At 33.1% G+C, this 19,640-nt stretch overlaps 1 protein-coding gene across 1 annotated transcript; it reads right to left on the reverse strand.

Moving 5' to 3' along the window:
- Positions 1-1,030: 1,030 nt before the first annotated feature.
- On the reverse strand, positions 1,031-12,459 carry LOC131804441 (uncharacterized). Its single transcript, XM_059127301.1, has 4 exons — positions 11,317-12,459; positions 9,083-11,246; positions 2,647-3,037; positions 1,031-1,068 (listed from the first exon to the last, which is right to left on the reverse strand). Exons 1-4 carry the CDS (start codon positions 12,426-12,428, stop codon positions 1,031-1,033), a joined length of 3,705 nt encoding a protein of 1,234 aa, XP_058983284.1. The 5' UTR covers positions 12,429-12,459.
- Between the last annotated feature and the right edge of the window lie 7,181 nt (positions 12,460-19,640).

Here is a 19,640-nt window from a genome sequence, read left to right on the forward strand (position 1 = left end):
ATATCGATCGCTTTTTGATAGTTTTGTCGATGAAGAATTTGTTTACATTATGTAGCAATTTGAGAGAATTGAAACTGAAAGAGTTTCATGACAAACCCTGCATCAATTCGGTATTGAAGATTGAAGGGATTTGAAGAAGGAAACACCATTGTTTACATTAACTAACAATTGGATTTCTGTGAAATGGATATGAGAATTTGGGGGGAAGCGTTGTTGCAGAGTTTCATGACAAATTCTGCTTCAACGATAGATTGGAGCATGAATGAGAACATGCTTAACTATGCTCAAAATTAAAAACTCTAGTAACTCTGTAATATTGTGAAATTCGCGTTAAATATTCCTATATATAGAAGACAATTTCAAGTAAGGCTCACAGTATAAAATTAAACATTGAACGTGATATTATGGCGAACGCAGATTTAATAAACTTATTCAATTCTTTCAGTTATAAAAAAATAATAACTTTGAAAGAAATGGAGGATAACAAAGAATACAACATCCATGGCGCCTTTAGAACAAATACAAAATATGGGGAAAGAATTGTGCTGAAAATTAATGATGCTATCCTCTATTTGCCGTCAAGATTCCTCTCGCTGGCGGATGAATACATAAAAGAAATAGCTGGTGGGGGTTATTCTGTGACGAAAACTGTGTTGAAAGATGGAAGCGGAAAGAGTCTTTACAAACTAGAATTAAAACATTTGGATCAACCAGATTATTTTTATCAACCATATTTAACATAAACTGAAAAGTAAATAAATATTTTGTTTGAAACTAAAAATTGCAAGCTGTTTTCATTTTAATGTGTGCAGAGAAATATTTCAGTTTATTAGTGAAGCTTTAGAAAGGAAGATGTCTCTTCTTAATAAGGAAGACGAACGCTTAAAAACCTTTGCTCGCTGGCCTTTAAATTATCCAGATCCCAAGACAATGGCTGCAGTAGGACTTTATTATACTGGAGTAGGAGATATTACCAGATGTTATTTTTGTAAAGTAAACATTCATAGTTGGGATCAAACTGATTGTCCTGTTACTGAGCATTCAAGGTTGACATATCGTTGCCCATTACTGGAAGGGCGTGAAACAACTAATGTCCCAACTATTTCAAAAAATTGGAATTGTACACCTTCTGAAATTGGTGTAGATGTTTGTGGTCGTGGAGCGAGTAAATGTTCACCCATTTTCTTATTATTGTTCACTTTCATTACCTTTAATGCTTTAAATAAAGTTTTATGCAAATAATACAGTTGCTTGTTTTTATTTATTAACTTTATTAATTTCATCGTCTAGTATGTAGCCAAGTTCTTTCCAGTTTTGTTCAATGAATACAAATATCTTAAATATATTATTTACGGCACACTTAAATCTAGTGTCCAAATGTATAGGACAGTTTGTAAAATAATTTTGGCAAGCTCGAAGTTTCATATTATTTTCTAAATTTATAATGGTAGAATGAATATATTTCTGTAAAAAGATTTTCTTTTCTTGTCCAACAACAAAAATATATTGATAATTGTTCAATGGTGTAAGAGCTTTCTCGACATCATTATAATTTTTTTCTCCATCTGTCCAATCTAAGCCATTCACATGTGTCTTGGTGTAGGCATTTGTTCTGCATGCTTCCCCAGTAAGTTCTTTTATATTAAAAGGTGGACGAAACAAAAAATAATGTGGAACAACAGAAGCACCACACATATATGATAGTTCCTTCACGAAAATACTCTTGTGGTTTCCATGGCAATATTGAAAATCAACCAGTGCAATATCCGATCTATTGATTTCAATCATCTTCTTAGGAAAGTTGAATTTGAATGGAGGGGATATCATCGATGTTGGAGTATTTATAAAATTTTGTTCATGTCCAATAAAAACTTTAAACAAAGATGTCCACAATTGTATGTATGAAATCGTTGATCTCTTTTATAATTGTATGTAATAGCTGGTCCCAAATACCGTAAAACTTCTATCGGGGGTTGAAGATTACCGAAACTGTCGTAATAGTCGATATTATTATTGATTTTATTATATGCCACCCAATGCGTGCCAGGTCCACTGCTAACATCCAAATTTATGATACCACATTCAATTCGATGTGGTTTCTTAGGTAGATTATCACGCATATAAACACCTCTAAAGTGAGGTATATATTTTTTCCCAAAAAAACTAATATTTACATCGGTTAGAGGACCTTTGGGTAGCTGCTTAATTAGTTTTTTGGAGTTTTATTTTCATCAACATAAATTCCATAGCCCTTTTTATATGGTTTGAGATAGAGACCTTTACCCATAGCTATAGCTTCTATTGTTTTGTTATGTCTGGTTTGTTCATCCAACTCTTGTTTGGCTTTTTTTGCATTTAAAACGGCATTGGTAATTGCTGAACTACCCGATGCTAAGGCTCCCAATGCTCCTAATCCAGTTAGAATGGGAATGAGAGGAAGAAATCCACCTCTTTTGGGCACGCTTATTACTCGCGGTATAGCGACCTTTGATTTTTTTCCTCGAAACGTCTTTTGTATTTCATGTCTGGCTATTTTTATGGCTTCATCAATATCAGTTGGTTTTTTGCTTTTAAGGGAACTTGTAGCTTTTTTTAAAGCGTTTTTAAAAAGTTGTTGACCCAATATTTGTTTGGGGTTTTTATTACCCATGCCTAGCTTTGTCTTAGCCTTCATTATGTTAGTTACAAGATATGCGCTAATTTTTTCTCCAATGTTACTATTTTTCGATTTTACTCGCTCCCAAGCCCGTTCAGTTAGTTCACGATCAGCAATGTGACGTTGTTCAATATCTTTATTTTGTGAATAGGCAATATCGTGTGCTCTACACGCTGCATCTAATGGATTAATACCTTGATCTCCTCTTTGAATACGTTTTTCTAGCTTTGTTCCAGGTCCACAAAATTGATATCCTGGTAAATGAAGTTCAACGGGTAAAGAGTTAATCAACTTATTTACCAGTCCTCCTCCTTGAACGTGTTTCTTTCTAATAAATCGCTTCGTGTTGTAAACAATCATTTTATACTTTTTAGCGGGACGCTGAACGAAAGAAATATTGATATTTGATTATATTATAAATATGAATGTTTTCTTAAAACTCATTAGTTTAAATCATGAGATTAATGGAACAACAAGCTAAAATAATTGTTAAAAATGTGGATTTTATGCAAAGAAAGACCCCTCGACATAGTACTTTGCTGCCTGATTCTATACGAGCCTTAATAGTAGGACCATCAAATTGTGGAAAGACTAATGTGATGCTTAGTTTGATAGAAAGCCCCAATGGATTAAAATTTGAAAATGTTTACATTTACTCAAAATCGCTATATCAGACAAAATATGAGTACCTAAAGAAACTGATATCCACTATAAAGGGGATGAGATTGTATACATTTAATAACAATGACGATGTTATACAAACGGACGAAATAAAGCCAAACTCAATCATGATTTTTGATGATGTTGCATGCGATAAACAAAACAACATTAAAAATTACTTCAGTATGGGGCGACATAAGAATGTTGATTCGTTTTATTTGTGTCAAACATACACACGTATACCAAAACATTTATTGCGTGATAATGCGAATTTTATAATCGTGTTTAAACAAGATGATCTGAATTTAAGACATATATTTAATGATCACGTCGGATGTGACATTAGTTTTGAAGATTTCAAAAAAATTTGTCATGAATGCTGGAAGGAAAAGTATGGATTTCTAACGATTTCCAAGGATGACGAAATTCACTCTGGAAGATACAGAAAAGGCTTTCATATATTTATTCAACCTTAATATTATTTAAAGTATTTGCAAATGTTAATTTATATTAGTGCACCTACAGCCATGGAGGAGGAAATGCTGAAACGGCTTGTTAAGTCCAGAAATGTCTTGAAAAAGAAATTTCAAAGCATTAAAATGGGTGAAGAAGCTAAAACTACAGAATTGAAAAATACTTTCAAACCAATAACGGAGCCAATAAACAAACTACTAAAGCTTTCAACTGAAAATACTTCCAAAATGATTATGCCTAAGAAAGAGAAAATGGAAATGTACAGAGATTCTATTATTACAAGTACACCCCTTAAGAATTATAAACCAGATGTTAAGTTAGATTCCAATGCATTGGAGGGGTTAAAGCATAAAGTAGATTACACACAAAATTTCGATTCCTTTAATACATCACAAGACGACGACAAATTTTATTCCAACAATGAGGAACCTATGAATCTATCATTCTTGAAGAAAATTAAAAAACTAGATGTAGTCTATGGTCCACACAAAGATAACAATGGAGAATGGAGATTTGGGGACCAACCACTCAAAATAAGCAATGAAAAGATTATGATTGGAAATAAAAATTGGGCATTAACACCCGGTTTGTTTGAACTGTTGTTTTATCAAGACCCCAAGAACTATGATCATACAGAACTCGATATTTACAAAACAATATTATTAGACACAAATGCGCATAAAATAAACTATGAATCTAATGGACGAACAAAGTCCAACAGGGGACAAAAATATAAGAAAATAATAAAAAATATAATAGAGGATACTCACAGCGGCAAAGGCTTACTGACAATAAATCCTGGTAAACCCAACTATATATACTGGGACGATCCCAACGAATTGATAGAACGATTAAAGCTGTTGTTGGCATCACAACAAGCCGGAAACAATAACCATACTAATGAAATTGTTTCTATTATCGAGGAACTGCGAGAAGGAAATATAATATATTAAATAATACTCTCAAGGAGCATACAACATATGACTGTTGACAAGTTTGGACATCATTACAATCAAAAAAATCAATCAATAGCAGTGAGAGAAAATGTTTCGAGATTATTGGGAGTCAATATTGATGAAGATAACAACCTTAACGTGCAAAATAAAAAGATTAGGAATGTTGCATCTCCAGCAGAAGGAGCGGATGCGGTCAACCAAGCATACGTACATACGCAAATCAAGCACATTCAAGAAATTTTAAAGAAAAAATTCATTCAAGAGTGCACCTTCCTAAGAGAAGAAATATCACAACTCAAACGTTCACAAAACGAAATATTTAAAGCCTTATCGCAAGCTCCATTCAACTCACCAGCTTTAATATATCATACCGAATAAAACAATGGAAAAGCGGGGTTTGGTAAATGAACTTCATCATCAAGCACGAAAAAACTTTCCTAGACGAAGGGTTATTACAAAGGGTATTGATGATCTCTGGCAAGCAGATTTAGTTGAAATGGGCAGTTACTCAAAAGCAAACAAGGGGTTCCGATTTTTGTTAACTGTCATCGATACATTTTCGAAATTCGCATGGTGTGAAGCCCTTAAAACAAAAACGGCAACGGATGTTTCTATGGCTTTTGAAAAAATCTTACAAAGAGGAAGAATTCCAAAAAATTTGCAAACCGATGATGGAAAAGAATTTTTCAACACAGATTTTAAAAAACTAATGCAGAAATATTCCATAAACCACTACTCCACATATAGTGTATTGAAGGCCTCAATTGTTGAGCGTTTTAATAGAACTTTGAAGTCGCTAATGTGGAAGGAGTTCAGTTATAATGGGAATTATCTATGGATTGACGTTTATAGAGAATTGGTTAAACAATACAATAAAACACCTCATCGAACAATAAAAATGGCCCCTATTCAAGTAAATTCATCGAATGAGAAGGCATTGTTGCAATCTGCTTATAACCACTTAAAAATTTTTAGGAGACAAAACTTTCGTGTGGGTGATCATGTACGCATTAGCAAATATAAACATCAATTTGAAAAGGGATACACGCCAAATTGGACTACGGAAATATTCAAGATAAGAACAATAAGAATAACAAACCCCGCTACTTATTTATTAGAAGACTATGAAGGAAATCCCATCCAAGGATGTTTCTACAAAGAAGAACTTTTACCCACAAAATATCCCAACACGTATTAGTTGAGAAAATTTTAAAAACAAAAGGTAATAAAGTCTTGGTTAAGTGGCTGGGATTCTCAGACAAACATAATTCATGGATAGATAAGAATCATATCATATAATCTTAATATGTAGATATACAATATACAAGCATATATTTAAATAAATAAAAACCCATATATACGTATGCATATTTTGTGTTTCAATTATTACGACAAAGAATTTTGCAATGTCAAGAACGTTTACTGTGTCCGGTAAATCTCCAATTCTACATTCAACATATTTACCCCCAATTGAATTGGGAAATAGTAGTTATGAGTGTTGCCTAATAGATTTCCAATCATACAATTCAATACCCAATGTGGATAATGATAACAATCTCTTTCACATTGGAGACAATATTATAAAAATACCTATAGGATCCTATGAATTGCAAGATATTGCGAATTACTTGGAAACGGAATATAAAACTATCCACGAGAATAGATCCATTGAAATTAAGGCGAATAATAATACGCTAAAAGTAGAAATCATGTCTTCTCATGATCCTATTTACTTTGATAAAGAAAAATCTATAGGCAAGCTTTTTGGTTTTACCGAAAAAATCTTAGAATCTGGGAAAAAACATACTTCAAACCTTCAAGTCGACATTTTAAAGGTTAATGCCATACAAATACACTGCAATATTGTAACTGGATCATTCATGAATGGGTCGCCAACGCATATTCTACATGAATTTGCTCTTAATGTTCCTCCGGGATATAAATTGGTAGAGAGGCCAATGAATCTCATTTATTTACCAGTGAACGTCAAAGAAATCGGTCGTCTGGAGATAAAGATAGTAGATCAAGAAGGTCGCTTTATAAATTTTAGAGAGGAAGAAATCACGCTACGTATTCATATAAGACCAATGCAATCATGATTATCTACAATAAATACAATCATAAACAAATACCAAGACACATTCAACACAAAGTTGTCAAACCGACAAGACCTACAATTTCAAAGGAAAATAAAGAGTTTTTAAAACTTATTAAGCTTAAAGTCAAACCAAATGTCTGAAATACTTAACATTAATGAGCGTCCATTCTCGGATGAGAATATTGTAAAGAGAGACTACCACAGCTATGTTCCATATATTCAATCATTTAAAAATAATGATGAAATTCGGATAAGTATACAAAATCAGGATCTTTACATACTTCCATCGGAGAGTTATCTATTCATTGAAGGAAATTTGAAAAATAGCAAGGGAGAAGTATCGCAAAATGCAAGACTGAGAAATAATTGTGTGGGATACATGTTTGATGAAATTCGCTATGAACTAAATGGTGTTGAAATTGATCGTACTCGTTATCTAGGAATAACTACAGAAATTAAAAATTGGATTTCTCTAAGCGAATCCGAAAGTAAGGTTATGAGCAAAGCGGGATGGAAAGCTGATAATGATTTATCAGTAGGATACTTTAATTTTTGTGTACCCTTAAACCGTCTACTAGGGTTCGCAGAGGACTTTGATAAAGTAATTTGCAACAGCAAGCATGACTTGATTCTTTTGCGTAGTGCCAACGATAAAAATGTGTGTTATTCAACCATGGATACGGAGGAAATTAAACTCACCATAACAAATGTTGTATGGAAAGTACAACACATTCAATTATCAGACTATAGAAAAATCAGCTTCTTGAAAACTATTAAGGATGGAAAAGCGTTGCCTTTAGCATTCCGCAGCTGGGACTGCTACTTTAATCCAACTTTTGCTGGTGGAAGACAACACAGTTGGAGTGTTAAATTGTCTGTCAATCATGAAAGACCACGATATGTTGCTTTGATATTTGAAAAAGACAACAAGCTGGAACATTGCGAACTTAAAAACATCAAAGTTCACTTGAACTCTGAAACCTATCCTTACGATGATTTGAATGTAAAGTTCGAAGAAAATGGCTATGCAGTACTATATGACATGTATACAAAGTTTCAACAATCATATTACATGAGGGAGCCACAACCACTTCTTACATATGCAAGTTTTAAAGACAAGCCCATCGCCGTTATTGACATTAGCAATCAAAACGAAGCTGTTAAGAATGGACCAATCGATTTAAAAATCCAATTTGAAACCAATAAACCAATTCCACAAAACACTTCTGCGTACTGTTTAATTATACATGATCGTCTGGTCGAGTACGTTCCATTAACAGGAATTGTACGAAAAGTAGTATAATCTATTTTATACTCACCTTTGCAAGAATATTTCAATAAAACGCAATTTACATAAATTTATAAACAAAAATATTTTGTTTTATTTTATAATAAGAATAGTTAAAGACTAGTTAAAATATAATACACTTATATTTACTTAAAAATTAAACATTTTGTGTTGCGAGAAAATATTAATATGATGACATTTGTAGTGAATAAAGACAATTAAATTAATATTATTACTATGCTCTTTTATCTGTATATTGAAACTTAAATCATAATTAAATTTATATTTTAATCCAAGTCCATTGAGACAGATTCATTTGAGTTATTTACATTTGTTTCATGAAGGTTATTTAATCTATAGTGGCCCCAAGCATAGGTGTGAATACCATCCTCTAGAATAAATCGTTTATCATCTTGATGGCTTAGCGATATTTTAGTAATTTTGTCTGTATATATTGTATGCTGCCTTGACCTAAACGAAAACATGGTACCGTAAAAAACCTTTTTGTTATAAAGACATTCTCGATATTTATCTATAGTATACTTTTTTAGGACCGACTTTTTAACTCCCTTAGATTTTTTTAATTCTTCGCTATCAACTACATTGATGGCATACATTTTAGGACGAAGGCCTACAAATTCAACCATTGTTTTTCCGTCATTCTCATCTTTCATCATGCCAAGTTTTTTCTTATTAATTAGAGGAAGTTTATATTTATTTTCTTTTGAAAACCCTGAGGTGTCAAATCTAGCCAATATTTCATCTAAAGATAATTCGGAATACAAATTCCGTCCGTAAAATGTTAATATGAACGAATCTGTATCCATATAATTTAGAATAAAATCCTCACCAAATTTCACTTTTAGAAAATCATACAGAAAATCATACATCACCCACTTTGATAAATCTAATATGCAGAACCCTAAGTACAATGGTCTATCATATTTTACTCTGACATTCCTAATTTGAATAGCAACCATATTTTCGGAGAATATCGAAAGGCTGTGAAAATTTGGCTTCGAGATTAATTTACTAGCAACATTCCTTCTTCTTTGGTTTGCCTCATCTACCCACATTGTCACAATTTTCACAGTTTTTCTTTTGTCGATATTCTCCATTGTCTTACCGAATGAAGAGTTATTCAATAATTTAAAAAAATCTTTTTCAAAGGCATTTTCAGCCTTTTCCCTATGTTCATTATTCTTCAGTATGTAAGGAGCTAACCAAGCGCTTTGTGTGAAAGCCAAAACTCTATGGACTTTCTTAAGAATTAGTCCATGTTTCAGAGATTGCTTAAGTAATTTGTAGTGTATGGTGTATGATGTTTTGTCAGTAAAATCTGCAATCAGTTTTTCAGTTTTTGAGCCTTCAACACACTTTTTCTCCGCCAAAAAAGGTAAATCGTTATGTTTGTCGTGAAGGTGCGGTGGATATTCAATATCAACCTCTAAAATAAAACCAGTAGGAGCGTTGTCAGGAATAGATAATATTACAGCTGGATCATTGAATTTCTCCATTTCATAACCCTCCACCCATCTAAAATCTTTTTCAGGGAGACACTCAGTCATAACTGTACCATATAAATTATTTACATCCAAATAATAGATATTTACCTCTGGTTTGGCACTATTATAATTGGGAGCATCTTCATTATTTGCTACCGAGTGTCTGTTTGAGCACTGGGTAAGCCCTCCCCGAATACCATTTTTGCAGAAATTGTACATGTCTATATCTCTGAGTAGCTCAAGTTCGACTTTAGTACATAGTAGCATTGCATCCCAAGATAGAGATGGTGCTGTGAGATATTGACAAGGGTCCAGTTCGTGAATTCGCATACATAAGCTCCTGAAATTTTCAAATACGTCTGCTAAAAGCAAGACATCAGCTTTTAAGTACAAATCCATGTAGTCTTGCATAGTTTGACATCGAAAATGTGACCAAACATTTGTTGCATGCCTATAATCGTCTGACGAGCATTCAGTATCGGTCAACTTATTATAAAATTGGTCTATAGGGGGAAGTTGTTTCTCCTTCAATTTTTCAAATGATGACATATATTCGTAGGGAAATACTCCTTTCCTAGTCATAAGTTCAAATGATTCATCATCAGGAAAATGAGATCTGACAGCAACAAAAGAATCTCGAGATAAATTCCTTGCTAATTTATCCAAACTAGTAGGCATAAATCGAAAACTATCTAAGAAACGATGCTCTAATCTATTCATTTTCTTTTTCTTCTCTTTTTTGCCCTCACTTTCCTCTTCTTGCTGGAATTCCTCATCATCTTCCTCACTCGAATCTTCTTCTTCTCCTACAACAACTGTACTTTTTAAAGAACTAGAGTCGGTTGACTCGTTATCCATATTAATGAAATAAGACATTGAAATATATTTTTCTTTGTTTTGAGGTATGACTCTTATTTCACCTCCAAATTCAACTAACTCTTTAAAGAAGAGGTGACAGTCGTACGAAGAAAAATTGTGGAAATATATTGGAATAAATTTAGGTAGATGATATTGCAGATTGCAATGGTTATGTACCGCACCTCGATATTGCCCCGTTAAGTGACAATGATCTTTCACCCTATCGTTACCTAAAATGTCGCCACATATACGACAATTGATATCCCTAAGAAAGGCTGTCTCTTCTTCGGGGGTTAGAGTATTCATAGGTTTCGTTTTGGTTAGGTAACTATCATACAAAAATTTACAATCCTGAATTAGTTCTTTCAGAAAAACATTTGCTGCGTCGGGACCACTATATATAAATAACTTATTTAAATTTTCATTAAAACTACATTTAATAAAATAACTAAAAGCACATGGAATATGCTTCTTTACCTTTTCCGTTTTTTTACTCGCCCCATTGTTCTCATCTTCCTGCACGTCTTCCAGTACACTTTCGGAGTCAGCATAAATAACGAAAGGCACCTTATCCTTTTTCTTGTGATTGACGAACTTTAGTACGGCTTCTTTTTTGTTCGGCAGGGCACAGACTACTTTTCCACACTGCTTTTTGTGAGTCATACATTTATTTTCATCGTGGAAACATTGCAGGCATCCAAAACAAAAGTAACCTTTCTCCTTATGACTTGTGAATTGAGACCGCATAAGACTGAAAAAAAAAGAACAAATACATGATTATTATGATATGGTTTTGATTGATAAGTTTTGTTTATAATTACCAAGACATATCCATAACCAAAATGTAATGGAAATTTTCTTCGTTGTGCAGCAATATTAAATTAATGTGATTGCTTTTCGTCTCCTTTGTTAAGTAATATGGACCAACGACCGACTTGTTTTCATAACCGAAAACATTTACGCTAATCTCTGGGTTGTTCATTTCAAATTTTTTTATATATTTAAGACCCAATGGGAAATTTAATTGTTCGAAATTTAGCGATATTCCAGACTGCAGAATAATGACATCTTGGTGTATGTCTACGTTATATGAAGAGGTTATACTCGGATCTCCATATGCAGTTTCCCCCAATGCAACAACCATACACCACTTAAAACAAAAGTCATCATAGTTTTTGATGTTAAGGCACGCACCCTTCTTGTTGCTTAATGATTTCGGAGTTGGAATATAATGTGAGCCACGTGTTAAGTTGGCTCTCAACACATTTATGTCAAGTTTTAAAAGTTTCTCCAGGGCCCAATTAGAGCCTCTTTCTTGGAACTCTTCTGATTTAGCTATAATTTCCACACAGTGGTTGAAAACGACCTCTTCCAAATCATCTCCCAGGGTTAATAGCGTTGTTTTTGAAATATGATTAAATATATTTTCAATAGTTAACTCTTTGGAAGTTGAAGGTCCATCTTTTTCATTGTTTGGTTTCACATACAGTCCTTGGAGTTCCATATTAAATTTTATGAGCGTTTTACCGTTTAACTCATTTTTCAAGGTTTTAATTATTAATTCTTTTGAAGCATTAAGAAAATCGATCGGGTACAAAATGTCTTTATTGTTTTGTATCTCATAGCTGAGTATATTTTTGTTAAATGCACTTTTAACAATTTTTATGTCAGAATCCAGATTTTTTCTCACGGTGGATCGATGTTCTTCGCTACGAACGTGTGATCGTATATTATTCACAATTTTATCACAATCACCACAAAACTTTTCCACCTTCACAGCTGATTTATTTTCATGCTGCTGCTTTAGTTTTTCTTGTTGTTGATCTCGATTTTGTTTCATTACATGCTCATCTCCATGATGGTTCTCTAAGTGCAATTCTAAATCGTTTACACTTTCACATAAAACATCACAAAACATACAATGCTTTTTCATATGTTTCACAAATTCATTTTTTTCCTTGTAATAAAGGCTGCATGACCAACAAATTTTTTGAGACATTATAAAAACTTTTTTAAGAATATTAAGAAACGATGCTTATTAATCTGTGACTTGTTGAGTACTGAAATTTCTTCCAATCCAATCAATACATTATTGACTACATTTTGTAAACAAATAGAAATTCTGTGATTGAAGCAGAATTTGTCATGAAACTCTGCAACAACGCTTCCCCCCAAATTCTCATATCCATTTCACAGAAATCCAATTGTTAGTTAATGTAAACAATGGTGTTTCCTTCTTCAAATCCCTTCAATCTTCAATACCGAATTGATGCAGGGTTTGTCATGAAACTCTTTCAGTTTCAATTCTCTCAAATTGCTACATAATGTAAACAAATTCTTCATCGACAAAACTATCAAAAAGCGATCGATATAATGTATCAAAATGCCTGTCCACACAAGAAGAATTTGCTTTGATTGGCTACAGCAGCATTTTTTTAGTGTGTATATGCTACAACATTAATTGGTGGTTAGATGTCGCCTATATCGTTTCGAGGGAAATGACTGGAGAGCCATCTGGACAAAATAATAGAACACACATCTTCTTGTTGACTATGATACTAACCAAATTTGTCTCTGCTATATTCACTTCTCATATGGTGGATCTCTCTAGCCCCATTCGATATGATCATATTTCAATAGTTTTGGAGTGTGTCTATGCTACAACATAATTTATGGATAGTATGGATGGAACTCACCGTTAGATGTCGCCTATATCGTTTCGATGGGAATAACTGAACATTTTTGAGTCGCTAAAATTATAGACAAATTAAAACAAGTACAACGAAAAGTTAGTTTTGTCTTTTTATCTCATCATGTTTTGCATAGCCAACATGCTGATTTTCGTGTTCAACCCACTCGACTTCGTTATCGTTTTTCTTAAAACCCCTGAAATATCAATAATTGCAGCATATTTGTCAATTGAAACTCTTCTATAATATATCACATTTATTGAAGTCGATTTCTTGAAATATATGTTTTCAAATAAATTAATAAGCACATTTGACTGCAGTAATCAACATGTTGACTATATAAAAGCATTCTGAGAGCCATCTAGATAAAATGATTTTCTTCGATACTTACCTCTTACTTATATTCACTTCTCACATGGTGAATCTCTTTAGTCCCACTCGATATGATCATAATACATTTTTTTTTTTTCGGAGGGTGTCTCTGCTAGTGGTGAATATTAAAACTTGAAATTTCACCATCCCATACACAGTTTTGGATTGTGTCTGCGCTAAACTTAGCGCCATCTAGTAGTTCATATTAAAACTAGCAACACCAACGCCAACAGCCCCAATAAAATTTGACGTGGTACAATTCAAAAGACAACATCCCCAATATAATTTGCCGTGGTACAATTCAAACGACAACATCCCCAATATAATTCACCGTGGTACATTTCAAAAGACAACATCCCCAATATATTTCACCGTGGTACATTTCAAAAGACAACATCCCCAATATATTTCACCGTGCTGAATTTCCCCCAATCAACATCCCCAATAGAATTTGCCGTGGTACAATTCCCAAGACAACATCCCCATTAAAATTCACCGTGGTGAATTTACCCAAATCAACATCCCCAATAGAATTTGCCGTGATAAATCGTGGTGAATTCCCAACATCCCCATAAGCACACTACTAAAGAGTTATGTCCAATTTTAAAGTATGCTATTTTTCCTGTTTATAATAGTGATCACAAATTATAGCTAAAACCCCCGAAATATCAATAATTAAGGAGTTGTGGCCATTTTAAAGAATGATATTTTCCCTCTTTATAATAGTGATCACAAATTATAGCCAAAAATTCCGAAATGTCAATATTTAAGGAGTTATGGCCATTTTAAAGTATGCTATTTTTCCTCTTTATAATAGTGATCACAAATTATAGCTAAAAACCCCGAAATGTCAATATTTAAGGAGTTATGGCCATTTTAAAGTATGCGATTTTCCCTCTTTATAATAGTGATCACATATTATTGCTAAAAACCCCGAAATGCCAATATTTAAGGAGTTATGGCCATTTTAAAGAATGCTATTTTCCCTCTTTATAATAGTGATCACAATTATAGCTAAAAACCCCGAAATGTCAATATTTAAGGAGTTATGGCCATTTTAAAGTATGCTATTTTCCCTCTTTATAATAGTGATCACAAATTATAGCTAAAAACCCCGAAATGTCAATATTTAAGGAGTTATGGCCATTTTAGAGAATGCTATTTTCCCTCTTTATAATAGTGATCACAAATTATAGCTAAAAACCCCGAAATATCAATAATTAAGAAGTTATGGCCATTTTAAAGAATGCTATTTTTCCTCTTCATAATGGTGATCACAAATTATAGCTAAAAACCCCGAAATATCAATATTTAAGGAGTTATGGCCATTTTAAAGAATGCTATTTACCCTCTTTATAATAGTGATCACAAATTATAGCTAAAAACCCCGAAATGTCAATATTTAAGAAGGTATGGCCATTTTAAAGAATGCTATTTTTCCTCTTTATAATAGTGATCACAAATTATAGCTAAAAACCCCGAAATGTCAATATTTAAGGAGTTATGGCCATTTTAGAGAATGCTATTTTCCCTCTTTATAATAGAGATCACAAATTATAGCTAAAAACCCCGAAATGTCAATATTTAAGGAGATATGGCCATTTAAAAGTATGCTATTTTTCCTCTTTATAATAGTGATCACAAATTAAAGCTAAAAACCCCGAAATGTCAATATTTAAGGAGTTATGACCATTTTAAAGTATGCTATTTTCCTCTTTATAATAGTGATCACAAATTATAGCTAAAAACCCCGAAATGTCAACATTTAAGGAGTTATGGCCATTTTCAAGTATGCTATTTTTCCTCTTTATAATAGTGATCACAAATTAAAGCTAAAAACGCCGAAATGTCAATATTAAAGGAGTTATGGCCATTTTAAAGTATGCTGTTTTTCCTCTTTATAATAGTGATCACAAATTATAGCTAAAAACCCCGAAATATCAATATTTAAGGAGTTATGGCCATTTTAAAGTATGCTATTTGCCCTCTTTTTTCATAGTGATCACAAATTATAGCTAAAAACCCCGAAATGTCAATATTTAAGGAGTTATGGCCATTTTAAAGTATGCTATTTTTCCTCTTTATAATAGTGATCACATATTATTGCTAAAAACCCCGAAATGTCAATATTTAAGGAGTTATGGCCTTTTTAAAGAATGATATTTTCCCTCTTTATAATAGTGATCACAAATTATAGCTAAAAACCCCGAAATGTCAATATTTAAGGAGTTATGGCCATTTAAAAGTATGCTTTTTTTCCTCTTTATAATAGTGATCACAAATTATAGCTAAAAACCCCGAAATGTCAATATTTAAGGAGTTATGGCCATTTTAAAGTATTCTATTTTCCCTCTTTATAATAGTGATCACAAATTGTACAAAATACTTTGTACATACTTTTGAGTGCGATTGAGGTGCTGGGAAAATGTAGCAATAAAAAATAAATGTTCTAAAATTAAATATTTCCCAGCCGCCATAAAATATCACATGTGAAGAATTCAGTAATCTTGTGCGCTGACGCATACGATAATGTGTGAGATAATAAAGGTTTTGACCCACAGGCACAGATATTGATGCGTTCAGTAGATGCACAAGACCACTTGAATGATATGTCAAGCAGCCCTGCAATGTTCTCCATTCAATATTAGAATAGATAAGAACAATTGTGTGGCTGCGACTAGGTTAAGTTAGATTAGTTTCAGTAGTACGTAAGGAACATATTTTAGAAATAAAATTAGAATTGAAACTACATCCAAAGAATAAGGTTGTTCTTTCTTTTCTCACCGAAAACTGAATAGAGTTGACAATCGAAGAGGGAGATTGGACTCTATTCTTAACATTAAAAACATTGATCCTCCGAGCAGGATCCAAAACAGAATTGAAATAACACACAGACGAAACGGTCGTGTATCTATTCTCAACATTGGTCCTTCGAGCCGGATACAAAGAATTGAATCAACAGCCAAACCGTTCGGTTGGTTTTCTCTTCTCATTCATTGGTCCTTCGAATAATAAAGAATCGACGACCTAAAATTAAATTGGTTTGAGTTAGCCCCCACCAGTGGTAAGAAACTCAAAATAACCAAAAAAGAAGTAGCTATTTTTCAAAAAAGAGGAGAACAGCTACAAAACAAAAGTCTGCTGAGACATTTTAAAAAATAGTCGAAGGGATTAAAGTATTTGAAAAAGCCATAGTGCAAAAATAAAAAAGCCATAGAGGCAGAATAAAAAAAAATAAAAACATATTACAAAAAAGACCCGAAGGGCAAAAATTACAAAACACGCCATAGGGGCAAAACCAAAAAAAAAAAAAACTAATTAAAAAAAAGAGATAAGAGGACAACAAAGTCCCAAATAAAAGAAAAACATACAATTTTGAAAAGAGGACATCAAAGTCCCAACTGGAAAAAAGCAAAAAATAGAAAAAAGCCAAGAAGGCAATATAAAAAAGTTTTTAAAAGAGGACAAATAGTCCCATCTAAAACATTTAAATAAAAAATGAATAAAAAAATGGAAGAAAATATCACCACTTTGGCAGACTATTTCCAACTATTAACGTCGACGTCAGCCTTTGAAAAGGTGAAACACGTCGCGGCATGGAAGGTACTGGTAGAAAACACATATTACCAGTTACGACGGTACTTGAGGGTACACCAAAAATATCTTCCAACCCATATGAAGACATTGTCCTGTGATGTGGATATGTGTATGTTATCAGCAATGAAGCTTTTAGCAACCCGGAGTCGCAATTACACAGGCTTGGACATCGATGAAGGAATCGAAGATTCGATGAAACCTCCATCACGATGGATACTCTCGCTGAAATATGACCATTTAACTTGGGAAGAGCAAGTGGAAGAAAACAGACAACTCAACTATGTCGAAACAAAGGAAGATTACGACAGAGAATTGGAAGATGGTTTGCACGAACAAATGCAAGCCTATGAAAATAATTTACAATCTCTGCAGGGACAAGCAATCGAATTGCGTTCTCAACTAATAATCGAAGTGGAAAAAAGTGAAACGATATTGAGAAATGCGAAGGCCCACGAAAAATATCTGCTCGCCAAATCTGAAGAAAACCTGCGGGCCAAAGATGAACAATTCGAAGGAAAACATCGAGTTCAGAATGATCAAGTGCGACATCTAAAAACGAATTTAAAGAAAGTCAATGAAAAATTGGCTAGCTCGGAAAGAGCGCGACGAGTCTTGGAAGCTGAGAAAGATGACCTGTCCAAGCAACTAGCAAGTGTAAGAAAGGGACATAATGCTGTTAATCTAAAACAAATTCGATGTTTAGAAGGAAATATTGTGAAGTGTTTCCCGCCGGCAAGTCCTCATTTTGAGGAACGGAAAGAAAAAGAAGAAAATTCCACCCTGAACAATGAAGAACTCGAAAAATATAATTATATTGGAGTAAAGGAAAAAGGAATAAAGGAGTTACGCACAGAAGGTCCCATCCGTTCCAACGAGTATGGAAATGAATTTATCGAAGAAGTGGGAAAAAACGAACAAAGTTCTCTGTTTCCAGTTCCTGAAGGCCTTAGCGGAATCAATAGCAAATCATCAATGGCCGTGAAAACAGAAGACGACAAAGCAGAGCGTACCATGGAGCCAATGGTAATCCTTTCCGATAAGAATGATGGCGGTCTGCATCGATGGACTATTAATGCGGTATGGAGAATGAAGCCGGCAGATAAAGGTGGTGGCAATTGCAAGAAGGACTGGACAAAGAAATGGAGTCGTTTCCTGGAAGCAGTCACTTAATTGAATATTTATATTGTTTGAGCATATATAGTTAGTTTACTTTTCATATTTTTATATTTAAATATTTTATAGTATACATTTATTCAACTTTATAAAAATACAGTCCACTATTAACATACACATTTAAGCCGCCCGGGAGAATGTACAAAATACTTTGTACATACTTTTGAGTGCGATTGAGGTGCTGGGAAAATGTAGCAATAAAAAATAAATGTTCTAAAATTAAATATTTCCCAGCCGCCATAAAATATCACATGTGAAGAATTCAGTAATCTTGTGCGCTGACGCATACGATAATGTGTGAGATAATAAAGGTTTTGACCCACAGGCACAGATATTGATGCGTTCAGTAGATGCACAAGACCACTTGAATGATATGTCAAGCAGCCCTGCAATGTTCTCCATTCAATATTAGAATAGATAAGAACAATTGTGTGGCTGCGACTAGGTTAAGTTAGATTAGTTTCAGTAGTACGTAAGGAACATATTTTAGAAATAAAATTAGAATTGAAATAGCACCCTAACCATTCGGTTGGTTTTCTCTTCTCACTCACAAATTATAGCTAAAAACCCCGAAATGTCAATATTTAAGGAGTTATGGCCATTTTAAAGTATGCTATTTTCCTCTTTATAATAGTGATCACAAATTAAAGCTAAAAACACCGAAATGTCAATATTTAAGGAGTTATGGCCATTTTAAAGTATGCTATTTTTCCTCTTTATAATAGTGATCACAAATTATAGCTAAAAACCCCGAAATGTCAATATTTAAGGAGTTATGGCCATTTTAAAGTATGCTATTTTCCCTCTTTATAATAGTGATCACAAATTATAGCTAAAAACCCCGAAATGTCAATATTTAAGGAGTTATGGCCATTTTAAAGTATGCTATTTTCCTCTTTATAATAGTGATCACAAATTAAAGCTAAAAACACCGAAATGTCAATATTTAAGGAGTTATGGCCATTTTAAAGTATGCTATTTTTCCTCTTTATAATAGTGATCACAAATTATAGCTAAAAACCCCGAAATGTCAATATTTAAGGAGTTATGGCCATTTTAAAGTATGCTATTTTCCCTCTTTATAATAGTGATCACAAATTATAGCTAAAAACCCCGAAATGTCAATATTTAAGGAGTTATGGCCATTTTAAAGTATGCTATTTTCCTCTTTATAATAGTGATCACAAATTAAAGCTAAAAACACCGAAATGTCAATATTTAAGGAGTTATGGCCATTTTAAAGTATGCTATTTTTCCTCTTTATAATAGTGATCACAAATTATAGCTAAAAACCCCGAAATGTCAATATTTAA

Source organism: Musca domestica, unplaced genomic scaffold (assembly GCF_030504385.1).
Source record: "Musca domestica strain aabys unplaced genomic scaffold, Musca_domestica.polishedcontigs.V.1.1 44, whole genome shotgun sequence".
In the NCBI taxonomy this organism is placed as follows: Eukaryota; Metazoa; Arthropoda; class Insecta; order Diptera; family Muscidae; genus Musca; species Musca domestica.